The sequence below is a fragment of the Labrus mixtus genome, chromosome 22 (assembly GCF_963584025.1).
Source record: "Labrus mixtus chromosome 22, fLabMix1.1, whole genome shotgun sequence".
NCBI classification, from domain to species: domain Eukaryota; kingdom Metazoa; phylum Chordata; class Actinopteri; order Labriformes; family Labridae; genus Labrus; species Labrus mixtus.
The window spans coordinates 21,382,564-21,400,063 of NC_083633.1; the positions used below are offsets into that span (position 1 = coordinate 21,382,564).

The 17,500-nt window shown below is 43.6% G+C and overlaps 1 protein-coding gene across 2 annotated transcripts in view; it reads right to left on the bottom strand.

Moving 5' to 3' along the window:
• LOC132956115 (myelin regulatory factor-like protein) overlaps positions 1–13,724 on the bottom strand; it is a 14,311-nt gene extending 587 nt beyond the window's left edge. For both annotated transcript variants that reach the window (XM_061029313.1, XM_061029314.1), the window contains exons 1-23: positions 13,453–13,724; positions 12,667–12,754; positions 12,254–12,347; positions 11,710–11,771; positions 10,918–11,341; positions 10,378–10,572; positions 10,055–10,250; positions 9,420–9,496; positions 8,740–8,850; positions 8,570–8,663; positions 8,268–8,468; positions 7,566–7,674; positions 7,331–7,440; positions 6,590–6,735; positions 5,971–6,132; positions 5,804–5,872; positions 5,405–5,451; positions 3,902–4,063; positions 3,763–3,810; positions 3,393–3,477; positions 3,206–3,280; positions 2,185–2,296; positions 1–15 (exon numbers count right to left, since the gene is read on the bottom strand). The exon at positions 1–15 is cut by the window's left edge. In XM_061029313.1, coding sequence (XP_060885296.1) covers positions 1–15; positions 2,185–2,296; positions 3,206–3,280; positions 3,393–3,477; positions 3,763–3,810; positions 3,902–4,063; positions 5,405–5,451; positions 5,804–5,872; positions 5,971–6,132; positions 6,590–6,735; positions 7,331–7,440; positions 7,566–7,674; positions 8,268–8,468; positions 8,570–8,663; positions 8,740–8,850; positions 9,420–9,496; positions 10,055–10,250; positions 10,378–10,572; positions 10,918–11,341; positions 11,710–11,771; positions 12,254–12,347; positions 12,667–12,739 — 2,667 coding nt within the window. In that variant the 5' untranslated portion in view covers positions 12,740–12,754; positions 13,453–13,724. The remainder of the gene's footprint in view (positions 16–2,184; positions 2,297–3,205; positions 3,281–3,392; positions 3,478–3,762; positions 3,811–3,901; positions 4,064–5,404; positions 5,452–5,803; positions 5,873–5,970; positions 6,133–6,589; positions 6,736–7,330; positions 7,441–7,565; positions 7,675–8,267; positions 8,469–8,569; positions 8,664–8,739; positions 8,851–9,419; positions 9,497–10,054; positions 10,251–10,377; positions 10,573–10,917; positions 11,342–11,709; positions 11,772–12,253; positions 12,348–12,666; positions 12,755–13,452) is intronic.
• Positions 13,725–17,500: the final 3,776 nt, after the last annotated feature.

Genomic DNA, 17,500 nt, shown 5'->3' on the forward strand with positions numbered 1-17,500 from the left:
CCATTCATGTTCTCCCTGCAGAGACGGAAAGACAAAAAACACATCAAATCATCTCAGGAAAACATTCTGATTCTTTACCTCGTTAGATTAAAACCAGTTGGATCTGAAATCCATACTTTAAAGGTCACATATCCTCCTCCTCTTCTTCAGTGTAAATAAATCTCAGAGCTCCTCAAAACATGTGTGTGAAGTTTCTTGTTCTAAATCCACTCTGATCCTGTATTTGATCATGTCTATAAACCCCTCTATTTCAGCCCTGCTCAGAACAGGCTGTTTCTGTGTCTGTACCTTTAAATATGTAAATGAGCTGTGTCTGACCACGCCCCCTCTCTGGAAGGACTTGGGTGTACTCTGTCTTTCTCGCTCCTACAATTCTACAATTCTACAATTCACTTATCAGACTCTTTTATCCAAAGCGACGTACATCAGAGAGTAAGAACAACACAAGCAAGGATCTAGAAAAAAGGGAACAATGTCAGTAAGAGCAAACGATCAGCTTTGAGTCTGATTGGACACACAGGTGCTGACAGGAAGTGACCAGAGGCAAAGCACAACATTGAGGGCAGTTCTTGAGAGCTCTAATCAGTATAGAAACCATCTTATAAGTCGTCGTTATCAAACAAAAACCATCGTCATTACCATCATCATCATCATCAATAATATGGAGACCATCATCATTAAGTTAGTAGGTATTCATGAAAGAGCTGGGTCTTTAGCTTTTTCTTAAAGGTGCAGAGGGACTCTGCAGATCACATGGAGTTTGGAAGTTCATTCCACCACCGGGGGGCGACAGAGGAGAAGAGTCTAGTCAGAGACTTAGGACCCTGTTGTGAAGGTTGGATCAGACGCCTTTCATTGGCAGAGCGTAGTGGAGGGGGGGAGTGTAGACCTGGATCAGAGAGTTAAAGTAAGGAGGAGACGTTTTTGTTGCTGTTTTGTAAGCGAGCAGCAGAGTTTTAAATTTGATGCGAGCAGTAACTGGGAGCCAGTGTAAGGAGATGAACAGCGGAGTGACATGTGCTCTTTTAGGAAGGTTGAAGACCAGTCGTGCTGCTGCATTTTGTATCATTTGCAGAGGTTTGATAGTGACTGTAGGAAGACCTGCCAGTAGAGAGTTGCAATAGTTGATGCATGATATCACAAGAGCCTGTACCAGGAGATGTGTAGTTCTGACCGGTAAGGTCTGATCTTCCTGATGTTGTTCAGGGCAAAACCACATGACCGGGCAATCGAGGCTACTTGAACATTAAAAGTTAGCTGGTCATCAATCATGACACCCAGGTTCCGGGCAGACTTTGTGGGCATGAGTTTGGTTGTTCCAAGCTGGATATTGATCTGTGGTTGCATAGAGGGACTGGCTGGGATGACAAGGAGCTCAGTCTTTGAAAGATTGAGTTGAAGGTGCCGTTCATTCATCCGTTTAGAGATATCAGCAAGGCATGATGAGATGCAGAGACTGTAACATCGTCTGGTGGGAATGACAGGAAGAGCTGGGTATCGTCAGCATAGCAGTGGTATGAGAAGCCATGAGAGCGGATTATTGAACCAAGTGAGCTTGTGTATATGGAGAAGAGAAGGGGACCAAGCACTGACCCTTGAGGTACCCCTGTGGATAAGCTGTGCGCTTTGGACACTTCTCCCTTCCACGCCACTCGCACCATGTCCTATTGTTTACGGTGAGAAGGCAGACTCAGAGGGCAGAACAAACACCTAGCTGTGGGAGTGTCACCCACCTGGGGGAGGGGCTACTGCCCTTTGTGATGTCATGAAGGGAAAATCTCCAAACGGCCTGTTTGAGCACACATTTTCTGAAAAGTGGAGCAGGCAGAAGACGGAGAGGATGGACTTTTCTCATCATTGGGGGGTTTGTAGACAGACTAGAGACACATGTTAGAGGAACATGGAGAAGAGGATTTTAAAGAATATGTGACCTTTAAAGTATAATTTGAATTAAAGTTTTAACGTGCTGGATTAGCGAGGCTGTGATTAGCATGTTGTCGTCACGGGGAAAACCCTGCCTGGCATCCATTATTCATCCATGTTTTCCCAACATCGTGCATTATTAACTGTCGTGATAACTGAGTCGCTGGACTGGAACCTCAGTGACCCTAAAACCAACATGCACCAAGAGACACACACACACACACACACACACACACACACAAGGACTGCTCTAACACTTACTTGTGTGTTGGATGGGTATCTGCTCCCTGTGACTGTGTTCATATCCATTAAAGCCGAGCAGGCCGCTGACTCATCAAACCTGCACAGGTGAACCACCAGCAGCTCCGTAGAACTACGCAGAAATATAAAACACATCAGACTTTATTCACTGTCATATCCTGGGTGAAAATATAAATACAAGGCAAGATGTTTGAACGATGTCATTACACACAAATTCAATGTGAACTTCGAAACAGACACGATCATGTATGTGCTCCAATTCTAGTAAATATTTTAAATAAACGCTGTTTTAAGATTTTTTGAGCAACAAGCTGCATAACAACATGGAACTCAGTGGATGTCAATACTCTAAATAAATTGTTAACCTCATTCACAGCATTTAATAATTGTTAAATAAATGGTCCAATCAGTGAGCTGTGTAGAGAGTGAGATGATAAAGGTATCTTACTATCTGATCATTAAGGAAACATGTTGAAGTGCTGGCTTCTCTGACAACAATGCAGCAGCCAGTATGTCCTCCTTCTAACTTTAGATTCTGCTCCTGAATGCTCTGGATTTGTTTGGACCAGAGAAGGTAGGCGCTTTTAAGACACGCCCCCACACGGCTGTTTTGGACGCCCCTCGGTTTGTCAGATATGAGAGCAGTTATCAGGTCAACAGGTGTTGCAGCGATGGAAGCGGGCAAGAGAAGTGGTTCAGATAGAAGTGATTGTACCCGACCTAAAAAGCCTCTGCATGTTTCTAATAAGCTCCACGAGCAGAAACGTGCTCAAACTAGGATCAATATTGGAGATGCTTTTGAAAAATGGAGAGAGGTTAGAACACAGAAAGGTTTACAGACCCATGCAGAGCTGGATAAACACTGAAGCTTCAGAGTCCACCACATGGTGACCTGAGTGAGCATCGAGGTGGGGGGGACAGCTCTCTACGATGTTTAGAATTGCAGTACCCATTTTAAACACTAGGGGTCAGAGTTACATACTGCTCCTTTAAAAGGTGTTCTGATGTGTTCATGACTCACTTCATGAGCAGCGTGACTCTCATGTTGACGGGAACAAACTGGCTGATTGGAACTCGGAAGACGTATCTACCCAGTCTGAAAAAAAACACCAACAACGTTCAGTTAGAAGTGCTGTAAAAGGAGCTACTACCACAAAATGAACAGTTCAACAGATTTAGATTATTTCCTTTTTCATTTCTTCACTTACCCACACTCATCTCTCAGGCAGTATTTACTGTCGATCCCCTGCTGGTTCTCTTTGATCATGAAGGACTGGATCGTGGTGTTTGTCCCTGAAACACAAACACAATAATGTCCTGAATCTAATTTAAAATGATTTGTCTCTGCTCATTTTCAAACCAACACTCCAGCATTGTAAGCTTATTCTCTGAAGTTTATCTCTAACGGGGAATTAAATGTTGAAATCAAGTTTTATGTCCAGCAAATATCATCTGGTGTTTCAGGTAATCGATTATCAGATCTTTGAACTGGACCTTCAGAAGCTGTAAATACATTTCCATGTGTGACAGGTTTCTTTGGCTGTTTATGTGTAGAAATATAAAATGTTAAGCACTTACAGTCTCTGGCACTTTTCAGCTTCTTATAAAGTTTTTCTCTTCTTATTTCTGTACAGCAAAAACACAAACCCAGCATCACTTACAGGACTTCACATCCAATCACACAAGGTAATGATTTATAATAATAAAGACTTGTTACCAGTTATATTGTTCTTGTCTGCCACAGCTGACTCAGTGGAGGTTATGTTAAAGTCAGTGCTGCCCTCTGCTGGTGGAGTGCAGCAGTAAACACGATCACAGTACAGTAAGTCACAGAAGTCCACATGGGGGGGCCAGGGGCCGGGGGGCGTGGTCGGGGGTACTGGCAGAGGAAAGAAGACATTGCCAAACAAAACAAAAAAACAAGAAATACTCAAATATGAGCGAAAATATGAGAAACCAGGGGTTGGCTGATTAGTTTAGAGGGTCTGGTTTAGAGGGTCTGGTTTAGAGGGTCTGGTTTAGAGGGTTTGGTTCAGAGGGTTTGGTTTAGAGGGTCTGGTTTAGAGGGTTTGGTTTAGAGGGTCTGGTATAGAGGGTTTGGTTTAGAGGGTCTGGTTTAGAGGGTTTGGTTCAGAGGGTCTGGTTTAGAGGGTTTGGTTTAGAGGGTCTGGTTTAGAGGGTTTGGTTCAGAGGGTCTGGTTTAGAGGGTTTGGTTTAGAGGGTCTGGTTTAGAGGGTTTGGTTTAGAGGGTCTGGTTTAGAGGGTCTGGTTTAGAGGGTTTGGTTTAGAGGGTCTGGTTTAGAGGGTTTGGTTTAGAGGGTCTGGTTTAGAGAGTCTGGTTTAGAGGGTTTGGTTTAGAGGGTCTGGTTTAGAGGGTCTGGTTTAGAGGGTCTGGTATAGAGAGTCTGGTTTAGAGAGTCTGGTTTAGAGGGTTTGGTTTAGAGGGTCTGGTTTAGAGGGTCTGGTTTAGAGGGTTTGGTTTAGAGGGTCTGGTTTAGAGGGTTTGGTTTAGAGGGTCTGGTTTAGAGGGTCTGGTTTAGAGGGTTTGGTTTAGAGGGTTTGGTTTAGAGGGTCTGGTTTAGAGGGTCTGGTATAGAGGGTTTGGTTCAGAGGGTTTGGTTCAGAGGGTTTGGTTTAGAGGGTTTGGTTCAGAGGGTTTGGTTTAGAGGGTCTGGTTTAGAGGGTTTGGTTCAGAGGGTCTGGTTTAGAGGGTTTGGTTCAGAGGGTTTGGTTTAGAGGGTCTGGTTTAGAGGGTTTGGTTCAGAGGGTCTGGTTTAGAGGGTTTGGTTTAGAGGGTCTGGTTTAGAGGGTTTGGTTCAGAGGGTCTGGTTTAGAGGGTTTGGTTTAGAGGGTTTGGTTCAAAGGGTTTGGTTTAGAGGGTTTGGTTCAAAGGGTTTGGTTTAGAGGGTTTGGTTTAGAGGGTTTGGTTTAGAGGGTTTGGTTCAAAGGGTTTGGTTTAGAGGGTTTGGTTCAAAGGGTTTGGTTTAGAGGGTTTGGTTTAGAGGGTTTGGTTCAAAGGGTTTGGTTCAGAGGGTCTGGTTTAGAGGGTTTGGTTCAGAGGGTCTGGTTTAGAGGGTTTGGTTTAGAGGGTTTGGTTCAAAGGGTTTGGTTTAGAGGGTTTGGTTTAGAGGGTCTGGTTTAGAGGGTCTGGTATAGAGGGTTTGGTTCAGAGGGTTTGGTTCAGAGGGTCTGGTTCAGAGGGTTTGGTTTAGAGGGTTACCTGTGCTGCTCCAGGTCGTGGTCTGTGGTGTAACGATGGTGCTGTTACTAAGAAAAGACCAAAAAAAAAACAATCAGATCAAACAACATTTTTTGGCAAACCTGAGATAAATACAGCAAAAGGTTACATCCCCAACGGTGATGTAACGGCGATGGTTCATGTGAAGTTGTTGAGAAACTATCAGAGGCACGAGAGGGGGAGGGGTGTTGTCAAGTGGTACATGGGGCGGGATGTACTTTACTAAAAGTAGGGTTGTTTGTGTCTGCAGGAGCGGGGGATGGGTCACCATTACATAGCTAATGGTTGTACTGTTGTTGCTAGCACTTTGCTAAGGGATGCTAAGTGGTCGTTGAATGTAAATCGTGTTCCTATGACAATAACAAAGTTTGTTTTTCTTACCTGATTCCAGGCTGGACGTCGAAGTCTTCCTCTAAATTTAGCAGATACAGAGCAGTGATAGAGATGATGCTGTACATAAACACAAACACCATCATTGTTTTTAGTTTTTACTAATTGTGATGTTTTATTTCTGTTGATCGGGAGCAGGAATGGATATCAGGTCTCACCAGAAAGCCATGGTGGCGAGAAGGGCGAAGACGCTGGCCTGGAAGACTTTGTTCTGCAGACAGTGGGTGTATTTGTGACACCAGCCCTTCTTTTGACCTTTCCCCGTTTTACATGTTTCAGGAGTCGGAGGCGTCGACACAGCGCTGTGTTTGTTGGGTTTCCTGTTGGTCGAAACACATTTACTCTAAAATGATACGCTAACATGGCCGTCTTTAGTTTGTTCTAAAGTTATGACTTCAACAGGAAACTTATTATAACGATGTTCCCACAGTCGCACTGCAGCCTTCGCACACGGTTGTCCTTGAACTTTAATTTGCATTGATGCACTGATAACACAGTGATACAGATATTATTATGCAACATGCACAGTTGCAGTTTTTTTCCATGGCGCTGTATACTTTACACAGTTACCTTAACTTCACCCACAGATACGTTTGTGTGGCGATCTTCTTCGTTGAATTGAATTATAAACAGCTTGTTTTATGGGTTTCAGTCAGACTCTGGCTAAATAAATATTGGGACAATTTGAACATTTGGACTCTGGAAGTAAAGCAAACTGTTCCTTGCAGTCAAACTGAGGACTTTTAGGTGGTGAGTAGATGGAATGGTGAAATGTACCCGGTGGAGCGCAGGCTGCCGGTCAGGCTCTTCAGCTTCGCCAGTCGGCGGTTCCAGCCCTCTAACTCGTTGATTCGAGTCTCCAGGTTGTCAGTGAGCTTGGACAGCTGCTGCACCGCCCCGACGTTCTCCATGAAGATCTGCTCCTGGAGGGGGGGAGGGGAAGAGGCTGGTCAATGCTGAGAAATTAACTTTTGAGTTTCAGTCAATATCTTGTAATCTTCCTGTGTAATATTCAGTGGGATGGAATAAAGCCCCATAAAGGAACTTAAATAATCTGTTTAACACTTATGAAGCCATCATTGACACATTTCTTTCAGCTTTTCAAACATGAAGAGTTCTCTCCTTCCATTATACTCTAAAAATCTTTTGGTTTTGTACTGTTGAACGTTTTCAGACACCTTCCTGGGCTCAGACATTTAAAACACTAAACTATTGATCAATTTATTGAAATGGATTTTGGCTTGGCCTTGCACTAACATGGTATCCCAAGTGGTATGCAGTCCAATTAATTCCCTTTGGTAAAAATCATTGATGTAAAAAAAAAAATTCTGTTTTTGATTTTTGTCAAAAAGAGTTTAATGTATTCTAAACGCTGATCTAGGGACGAGCATTGATCTTTATCTTACACTAACAATGCTGTGGTGTGTGGCAACAGTGGACTTGTTCCATACTTCAACATGAATGTCATAAACATAGCAATAACATAATAGATATGTAGACACTTAGGATTAATATTACCTTGTCCACCATGAGGAAGTTGTTAATTCTTTCTCCGTCAGAACAGCTGAGGTCTCCGACCTCCTTCACCGCTGACGGCAGCAGCTCCTTCACCTCCTGGGCTATTATACCTGAAAGATCATGTTCGTATTAAATCATTATAATAATTACTGTATTCATAGAATCACACTCACCTGGTAAATAAATACAACTGGAGTTTGTACATTATATATTCATGTATAATGTGGCTCCGTACCTGTCTGGTGGGTGTGGTCTATTCCCATGGTGGAGGCAAACTCTGGTTTATAATCAAACTCGACTATTCTCATCTTAGTGATTCTCTTCAGCTGCTGCTCAGAATCAACCTGACGAACACACAGACGGGCACATTTCATGGAATCAACCATTTTATTCCACATGCTTCTTAAAGGCTTTATATGTGATTTTTTGATCCAGCAGATGTCGCCCTTGAGCACCAGCATGAAACCAAAACAACTCGCGCTGCATTGTTGTGTTAGCATGCTAATGCTAGTGATCTTTATTCTGCTCGTATCTTCACACTGCATGTACATTTACCTGAAATGAGCGTGATCTAGAAACACAGTTAAGCAGTGAGTACAGTATGTTATTCTTCTTTTCTCTAGTCCCTCAATTAAACAACTTTTATACACTAGGGGAGGAGTCAGCCGGCCGTCCGGGCGATGTAAACAAAGTGAAGATAGGACTCTGAAAACTCTGAAAACATCACAGACAGTGGGACTCGGGTGTTACACCCATTGTAGACAGTCATGACTCACAGAGTTATTTTCAGAGGAGATACTTGATTTATACATTTAAGAGTGAAACATCACATAGAAAGACTTTAATAGACAATGTATACATATAAACATCACACTCATATAAACTTGAGGGTGTGGTCTTTTATTTTTCTTGGTTTAAATTTATCTGATGGTCTTACCTCTTGGATGTTTTGCTTGGCGCGGCGGTCTGACGGCTGTATGATGGAGCCCATCACCTTGGCGTTGCCGCAGACGACTAACGCCTCATCGGGAGAGTCGGTGTTGATGCCGACTCGACCTTGACAGACCACAGCGTCCTGCACCGTCCCGCGCTGCCACAAGGAGTCCCCGTCCATCTCAAACTGACCGGGGTTAGAAGCCTGTGGATGGGATATGCTGAGTTTCTCTGCTCATCGTTCAGACTTTGTTTCCTAATTAATGAATGGCTGACAGTTCATCAGCTGTAAGTCTGACTTCTTACCCTGACGATGATTCTCTCTGACACCAGAGCTGTGAGGAGGAACGTGTCGTCTCCACCCACCACCGCATACAGACCAACCACCATCTGAAAATATCTTTTTGAAAAACAGACGAGTATCACTCGGAGCCTCGTGCTCCGAGTGATACTCGTCCCTAACCCCGATCACTCACCTCTGGTCAGGGTTGGGTTTGCCTTTCTTCCTCATGTTGTTGGCCGTCGTCTCGCTGAAGTGCAGTCTGCCAAGTGTTACTTTGGTGATTTTGCCCCCGGGTAGACTGACCCTGAAGGATCAGATTTTGTTTTACATTATAAGTTTTGTTTAATTCTTTTTTTGAACACAGACAACAAGATGTTCAAGCGAATATCAAATTCCAAGCCATTGACTATGATGATGGTATTACACAATAAATACCTTACTTTATGTGTTTGAGTGGAGTCCCCAAACCCAGTTGGTATGCAATCTAGCTTTAGAGCCTACAAGACTTGACTTGGGTTTGGTACGCTTCAACTGGGCATATGTGTTCAAGCAGCTTAGAGTTGGGGCTCTAAAGCAAATATCCTTTGGCAATAGATTGGCCTATCTTCTTTGACATGAATATAAACTTGATTGGAACCACGTGGACTGCATTCCCATTAGGATCTTGTATGGAGCTCTTCATGGGACTTTCAGTTCGGGCGTGCATGGAAGCCAAAATACAAAATTGGCTACTTTCCTTTACTGGCCCCACATGGTGTATGAACCAATCCAATACTTTTCCTCCACACAGTGAGTGGATAACAGCTGATGTTGGTTCACCTTCTGTATATACATTTATTAGTAGTATGTAGGGCTTCTTCCTCTGTTATATACCTGACAGGATGAAAGGGCTTCTTGCTGCGGTCAGGCTGAGACTGCTCAATGGTCACCTGGTGGCTCGGAGATTCCAGCTGTAAGGATTGATATAAACAGGTATCACACTTTAGAGACACCAACCACTGCTTGTGTTGTTATTCAGATTCTCTTGCAGCCAAAGTCGCCAAGTCCAGTCGATTCATCGCCATGTTTTTGGGAACCAAAGTGAAGATGCCCTACCGAAAGTTATTCACTGTATTTTACCGTATAATCTAAACTACCAGCAACTCATACATCACCTGGGCTTTGTTTACAAAAGAGTTTGATCTGAAAACTCAACCGACTTTGGGACATTTGAGGATCTTTATGCACTTATTATTGCACAACCACATGTTGTAGCTTGGATTCCAACTCCTGCTTGTTGGGCAGTATCCTCAGTGATTCTTGTGTTTAAGCTACATGTGTCCTGTCCTAGACCCTCAACAAAAGCTGATACACACTTTGAACTGTGACCAGTTGCAAATCCTAATTTGTTTAGGAACTGATGCCTAGCATTGTAGCTTGGATGCTAACTGAGCTAAAAATAAATATCTTTGAAATGATATGATGTTGTTACCTAGTGCAGAAAGAAGGTTGGGGAGGTTTGTACACACCTTGATCCCGAACACTTTTATCAGGAAGTGGTTAACTTGCTGTGGCCCATTTGGCGTTCTGACATATTGGGGTTCTGCAGCGACGCCGATGTGAACCGTGACCTGGAAGTGATTCTTCTTTTGGCAGACAAAGGTTTCATCTGCTGCAGAGTAGACGAAGCCTTTATCTGTGTCGACATGGTATGCAGGAGGAGACCTGGACAGTGGACACAGAAGAGTAAAAGCTAGCTTAACTTTGTGCAGATGTTTGATGTTAAGATGGTGATCATTTCGTCAGACCAGCACATGTTAAAACCACCGGCCAAACTGGAAATGAAACTCACACTGTGTGGTAGCTGCCATTGTACAAAGTGCTCCACTGGTCTGGGCTGTACTGATCCCAGGTCAACAACTGATTGGATCCCAAACTCAGTCCGCCACCAACTATGCCAGTCCCGTCACTGTCATTGCATGAACTCTCAGTTCCTGCTCGGGGTTCATCCGACTCAGATCTCCTCCTCTTTTTGCTTTCTGGAGAGCTGGAGGACACATAGGAAGACACTACATGACTTTGATGGTTATCAACAATCTCATGGTTGAATCTAATAAAATAGATTTCTTCATTTTTGGTACTGCTGGACCTAAGAAGGCGTGGGTAGACCTTTACTACCGATACTGCATTAGAGGTCCATCCAATCTCAATCATAGAACGGTCTCTGCTGGTAATGCTTTTTCCTCCCTTCTTCTGCACAAGGTTCATTTTAGTTCCACTTTCGTTTTCTATATTCTTGTCCTTCTTTGTGACATTATTTCCAACCATGTTTTTATTCTCCTGTGGCAGGGTCAGTTATGATTTCTTTGTCTTATGCTGAAAGTCTGCTTACCTGTGATGTAGTGTGGAGTTGGAGCCAAGTAGAACGGAGCAGGCTGAAGGGGGCATAAATAAATTTGGGACTTGACCCGGATCAGTGCACGGTGTTGAATAGCTGTTCAGATGGGGAATTGGTGGGGAAGGAGGTGTAGGAGGGGTATACACCTGTGAGTAGTTCTCAGGATTTGGGTAGTGTGTGTGTTCAGGTGAGGTGTGTGTGTGCTGGTGTAGGGGGGCAGGTGAGGTCCCAGACTTGATGCAAGTGTTAGTGAGGCCCAAACTGCGGAGCTGGTTGTGGGTCAGAGGCTCATGTTGGACGTGGTCTGAGCCGTGGTCCTTAAAGCGACAGGACGACGGTGGGACACATTGAGGTGTCGGCTGAAACATTTCCTGCGGTGTCTGCTGGTTGTACCAATACGACGGATTGTGATGGAAGTCTGCAAATCGAAGAAGAACAAACCATTAGCGTGTATTTCCATTCTGTAAAAACAGAATCTACCAGAGATGTAGACTTGACCTAAGAAGTTAGTACTTCTAGAAACTTGGCTAGGTGACCGGTAGCAGGCCAGCGAGAGGGGGGGTTAGCTTCAGTATGCTAGCAGCCCAGGCTAGCTTAAAATCAAGACAATTTAAGGCTTTAATGTTAATCCCATTGTTACAATTGGCATTGCTATTTTTCTGATCACATCTCTCAATCTTCTATCCAATAGGAATGAGTGACATCATTCATTGGAGTCCACAGAACAGAACATTTTGAACTGAAACTCTTGTTTGCTAGAAACACAATAAAAGTTCTGAACAGTACCTGGCATCTGTACAGGTGAACAGGCCTCCGAGCTCGAGTCCGGAGGAGAGTCAGGGAGCATGCTGGGAAATAAATCAAACAATAAACATCAGACAGTACAGGAGACACATGCTTATGAATTATCATGTTATTTTTGTCTCCACAGTTCACAGTTGTCTGGAATGCAATTCAATGGAAATGATTAATGAATTAGTTTGATAAAAGGAAGTTTATGTTGATACTGTGAAAAACCTTTTCTTGTTTTTATCACCTTTGCGACGCTGATAAGCAAATAGGTCAAAGCTTTTGTGTGCATTATATAACAGAATGTTTTTCTAGGAATGATGATGACGCTGTGGGTTTCACTTAACAGAACGACTTCTCCTTTCACTGTTAGCACGTTTTTTCACTGTACAAATTTAGTTCAATAACAGCTAATCTTTGACCACTACCGATCGAAAACCCGTCGTCTTTTCTGTGAGTAAACGTTGACTTTGTGATTTGGATTTGATCGTACTGGATCGCAGAGTCAGTCATCGATCACAGACTGATCAGATCAACTTACAAGCTGTTGGGGTCCAAGTCATTGCTGAGGTACTGCTCCAGGATACTCGTGTCCACAGCGACAGAACTGTCCAACACACCGCTCATCTCCTGACCTGCACACACACACACACACACACACACACACACACACACACTGTAAATGATTATGCACCACACGGTCCCTCTAAAGGGAAACCTCTTTTTGGTTTAGTTGAACATTTGGACGTCTTGAATTTCTCCAAGCAACAGTAGAATCTTCTTGTCAAGAATAACATCATCAACTTCAGTCTGTTTTTAAGAGGCAACAGAACAGATATTCAACTTAGCTAAGATTGGAACCATTAAAACTTGCATTTTAACTTTCATGTAATAAATGTCCCTCTCTCTCTGTGACAGTCTTCATGTTATGAGATATGACTTGTAAACGCTCACCGTTGAAGAATTGCTGCAGCGCCTCGTTCTCTCCGACCACCTGGGGGGGCAGCCGGCCTGCTGCTGGCTCCATGCGTCCCTGAAGGATCTTTAACAGTACAATTAAATAAATGGAATCACACATTGATAAAGTTATTTTTACTTAATTGAATTCCAAAGAATCAATTTTAGTACAAACTATGCTACCTAGATTTTCCCCACATGGGCAGTTCTATGCAGGGGCCAACAGGGGCCAGTGTCCCTGTAACACTGAACTGGGTCCCCCCTGTGGCCACCCCTCCAAAAGGAGAAGCCCCCCTAATAACACATAAACAGTGACTCAACAACCGGACTCACAATCTAGTATTAAATTCTGTTACTGAAACAAAAATAAATCATGGTATTTAATGATGTTTGTTATTATTTGGCATAATATATATTTTTTTTAAACAATCATCTTTGTCTATTTTTCCCCTGGGTTTAATGTTCCCCTCTGACAAAACAACTGGCCCCAGTTTGGCCCCCTCAGTAAAAGTAGTCTAGAACCGCCACTGTTTCCCCACTAAGCCATTACTGATGTTTTAAAAGTACATATCCATCTAAACTTGGAGTCAGTCATATTGGGAAATAAAAAATAATGCAGAGTCAGCGACTGTGACATATGTTGATGTTTTGTTTTGGGATAGTGCCGTCTTCGCCCAGATGTTTTTATACTTTACTTTATTTCTCCTGAAAGTATTCTGACCTACGACACACAGGAGGATCGATTTCTCCTCTTTTGCTCGACATGTTTGTTCAAACACAAACCTGCGTCGTCTCTCCAAGATGGCCGCCGGTCAATGGATCAGGTGTAATCCGTCAGTTTGTCCAAACTGCTCGTCCTCAGGTACAATCCATCTCTACATCTGTTATTCCATCAAATGTTAAATCCAAATCAGTCAGTTCTTCTTCTGTGGTTTAATCAGGGTGTAATGAGTCCTTTTTAAGGGAATAGTTCTTCTTCTGGTGACTCCGCAGATCGTCTCTGTCTGCCAGCTGAACTTTGAGCTTTGAACAGGAAAAGACATCAACGCACCTGACGCAGGCAGGTAACACACCTCTGTGTGTGTGTGTGTGTGTGTGTGTGTGTGTGTGTGTGTGTGATGAGGCCATAAACCAGAGAGTCATTTTACTGGCAGTGCACACAGGCACACCTTCTCTCTCAGGTGAACTTCATTTGAATCCTCAGAGTTAAAGTGGAATATAGAGTCCTCTCAAACTGACATGTTGGTGTTTGAACACACACGCCTGCATGCAGCTGAAAGTTAGAAACCATCAAACATCCCATATAATAAATACATGTTAATTATTATGAATATGAAAAGAGGTCCAGGTTATATCTGAGCTACAGAACGTGCTGTTCCATTGTTCAGCCAGCAGGTGGCAGTGCAGACTGTCCCCTCATCAGTCCAAACCCACTGCCCTTACTGACCCGTTTATCCTCGACATACGTCCTCTCCAGTCCCTCAGTTGTAAACAGAAAACATTCAGCGTTTCATTTGATTGTTAAGGGGTGAAAAAATCATTCAAACAGCTTGTAGATTTTTTATTTTATGGCGGAAAATGAAACAACAGCGCTGTTTTATGAACCAATAAATAGCTTGTAACTTTGAAGGAAGTTTCTGGAATCTGGTGCTAATTATACAGACAAAAACAAATTCTTTATGAGCACAAAGTGGTTTACCATGCGGACGACTTTCTTCAAGGATCAGCTCGATTGAACAGAAATCCAACAAGAAATGAACCGAGTGAACAAAATATGACAAATCAGACTTTTTAAAACTATTTATCTACAGGTCAGTGATTTCTCTTTTTAAATAAAATTTGTGTTGTTTTAAAAGTGTTGAGCTTCTCCTTGTCAACAGGCAAGGCAAGCAACTACCTGGGGCCCCAGACCAGTAGGGGGCCCTCAAGGGCTAACCACAGCAGTGGCTCAAAATATGCTCAATTTGCAATGACATGAGGAGAGCTCCCAAAGGTCACGATCACACTGAGATATGTCGCGCTCATCGACTGTAAATATGAATGTTTGAAGCCTGAGTGTCGTCCCCCGTCTGTTCCTGCAGGGGGCGCTGGTGTCCCATCGTTTGGGATTATTTCACTCCGATGACTCTTCTTTTGTTTTTGTGACCTCTGGTGACCTCTCGGCTTCTTCTGAGAGAAATATTCTTTAAAAGTCAGTTTAACAATAACCGGAGTGTCCGCTCTTATCTTATCTCGTACACACACTCAATCAGTCCATTGTCTTTCTTATCTCTGTTTGTTTTTATGAGCTGGATCTCACCGAGCAGCAGCATGACCTCGTCCATCAGCTCGTACTCAGATGAGTCACATTCAGTCAAACGTCCTAAAAGAGAGTGATGTTCTGATTCTTTAAATGATTAATGACTCGTGCTGTAACTCCACCAGAGAAGAAGACGTGACTCACGGCTCGGGGTTCTTCACTTCCTGTCCTGAGTTATTGTGCAATTGTTTCAGATCATAGTGACTCACCTCGTCCTCTTGTGTCTTCAGACAAAAAGCAGAACGATCATCGAGACGTCAGTAAGACGACTCTGACGATTGACTTTCTCCTCACTGACTGCAGACGAGAGAGACGAGCAGAACTCCTCTGTGTGTGAGTCAAAAGCAGACTAACCGAGACCAAGACCAAGACATTTAGGGGTCCAGACTGAGTAAAGACCAAGACCATAAATATCTCTGATACATCATCATCTTGTGTCCCTCACTGAGACCGTCACACCGGGAAGGTTGCAGCCGTAAGGGCGGCAGTAGCTCAGTCTGTAGGGACTTGGGTTGGGAACCGGAGGGTCGCCGGCTCAAGTCCCGGCACGGACCAAGTCCAGAGACTCGTCTGGTAGCTGGAGAGGTGCCAGTCCACCTCCTGAGCACTGCCGAGGTGCCCTTGAGCAAGGCACCAAACCCCTAAAAAACTGCTCTGGAGTACTCGCTGTGGGCAGCCCCCCCCCACCCTGATATGTCTTCATTGATACATGTCCACAGGATCCTGTCTGTGTATGTGTGTGTATTTATGTGTGTATTTATGTGTGTGTATTTATGTGTGTATTTATGTGTGTATTTATGTGTGTGTAGCATGTTCATTAAACAGAGTGTAAAACTGAATTTCCCCTCGCGGGATCAATAAAGGATAAATTATTATTATTAGAACCAGGAGATAAAAATCAAACTAGAAATGAACTGAAGTTATTTGTTGTTTTAGAAAGATCGGTCCGGACCGGTGAGACCGATCTGTAGTGCAACACCAGTCTGAGAGTCCAGACCTCCTCACACCTCTTGTGATGGTCCTACTTTTTGGACGGAGCAGATCGGTTATTTTGGTACTCTCCAACTGAACCGGACCGCTTGGTGGAAACGTTAGAAATGTTTGATGTAGAACAGCTGCAGCTTCATGCAGATGTTTCTTTACAGAGATGAGAACATGACGAGTCTTTACAGTAAATGTGTTCAAACTGAACCCTGAAATTCAGACGACAGACTTTGAACTTTTGACTTCTACTCTTAATTCATGAAGTCGTGCTGAAGGAGGATTCTGCAGCACGATGTCTCTGCTCACTGATGATGTCATAATGTCTTTTTAACCTTCAGACACTTTTCTGAACGTGCTGATGTGGAACGATGATCCACAGCGGCGTAATCGTTCATGAATGACATCAGAATGAGTCACGGCGGCGTCAGTGACGAGGATACGAGTGAATCATAAAACACGACAGGACACCTCGGTGCAGTTACAGCCACCGTGTTTTTATTGACGTCACAAACGGAAAAAAAAACGACTTCACCCTTGAAGCTCGAACGCCACCGAACAGTTTACAACAGGAAGAGAAAACAGGTGACGCCATCTTTACTGTTTGAAGTGCTGAGCGGAGAAAAGTGCAGCGGTTAAACTGTCACACACAGCTTCAGTGGGCGGAGCCACATAGCAAGACTCCGCCCCCTAACATGATCAATATGAACACTTTGATATTTTATATAATTAACATGCAGAACAGTCTCAAGGTCCACTTCACTTTATTTACACGCCTTCAAAACCACACTGGTCATCACCCCGGTGATCAGGGGGCGTGGCCTGATCGTAGGCTTATCACAACCCATTATTTGACCCAATAATCCTCGGGTGTGCGGTGTCAATTAGATTTTTTTAACTGCTCCCGACTCCCGATCTGGAATCATAAACATCAGACATGTTTGATATTTATGATTCCAGATCGGGAGACTGCGATGGAATACCTGCAGCAGCCAATGAGAGTCAGCAGACCGGGCAGCATCACCAACCAGATGTTGTGCACTCCAAAAACAAGACATCAGACAGCAATCACTTCTATCTGAAACACTTCTCTTGCTGCTTCCATCGCTGCAACACCTGTTGACCTGATAACTGCTCTCATATCTGGTAAACCGAGGGGCGTCCAAAACGGCCGTGTGGGGGCGTGTCTTAAAAGCGCCTACCTTCTCTGGTCCAAACAAATCCAGAGCATTCAGGAGCAGAATCTAAAGTTAGAAGGAGGACATACTGACTGCTGCATTGTTGTCAGAGAAGCCAGCACTTCAACATGTTTCCTTAATGATCAGATAGTAAGATACCTTTATCATCTCACTGATTGGTCCTTTAAATAAGTTGCAATACAAACATTATAATCATGAGTTCAGTAAAGACATTTCTCACAGTCTACACAATAAGAAAATAGGATTGTCACAGTAGCCTATATTTACATTATTTACACACATAGACGATAGAAACACACAAAACGCCGTCGTACATACGGGATCTCTCCGTCCAAGAACAACCCCGTTTATA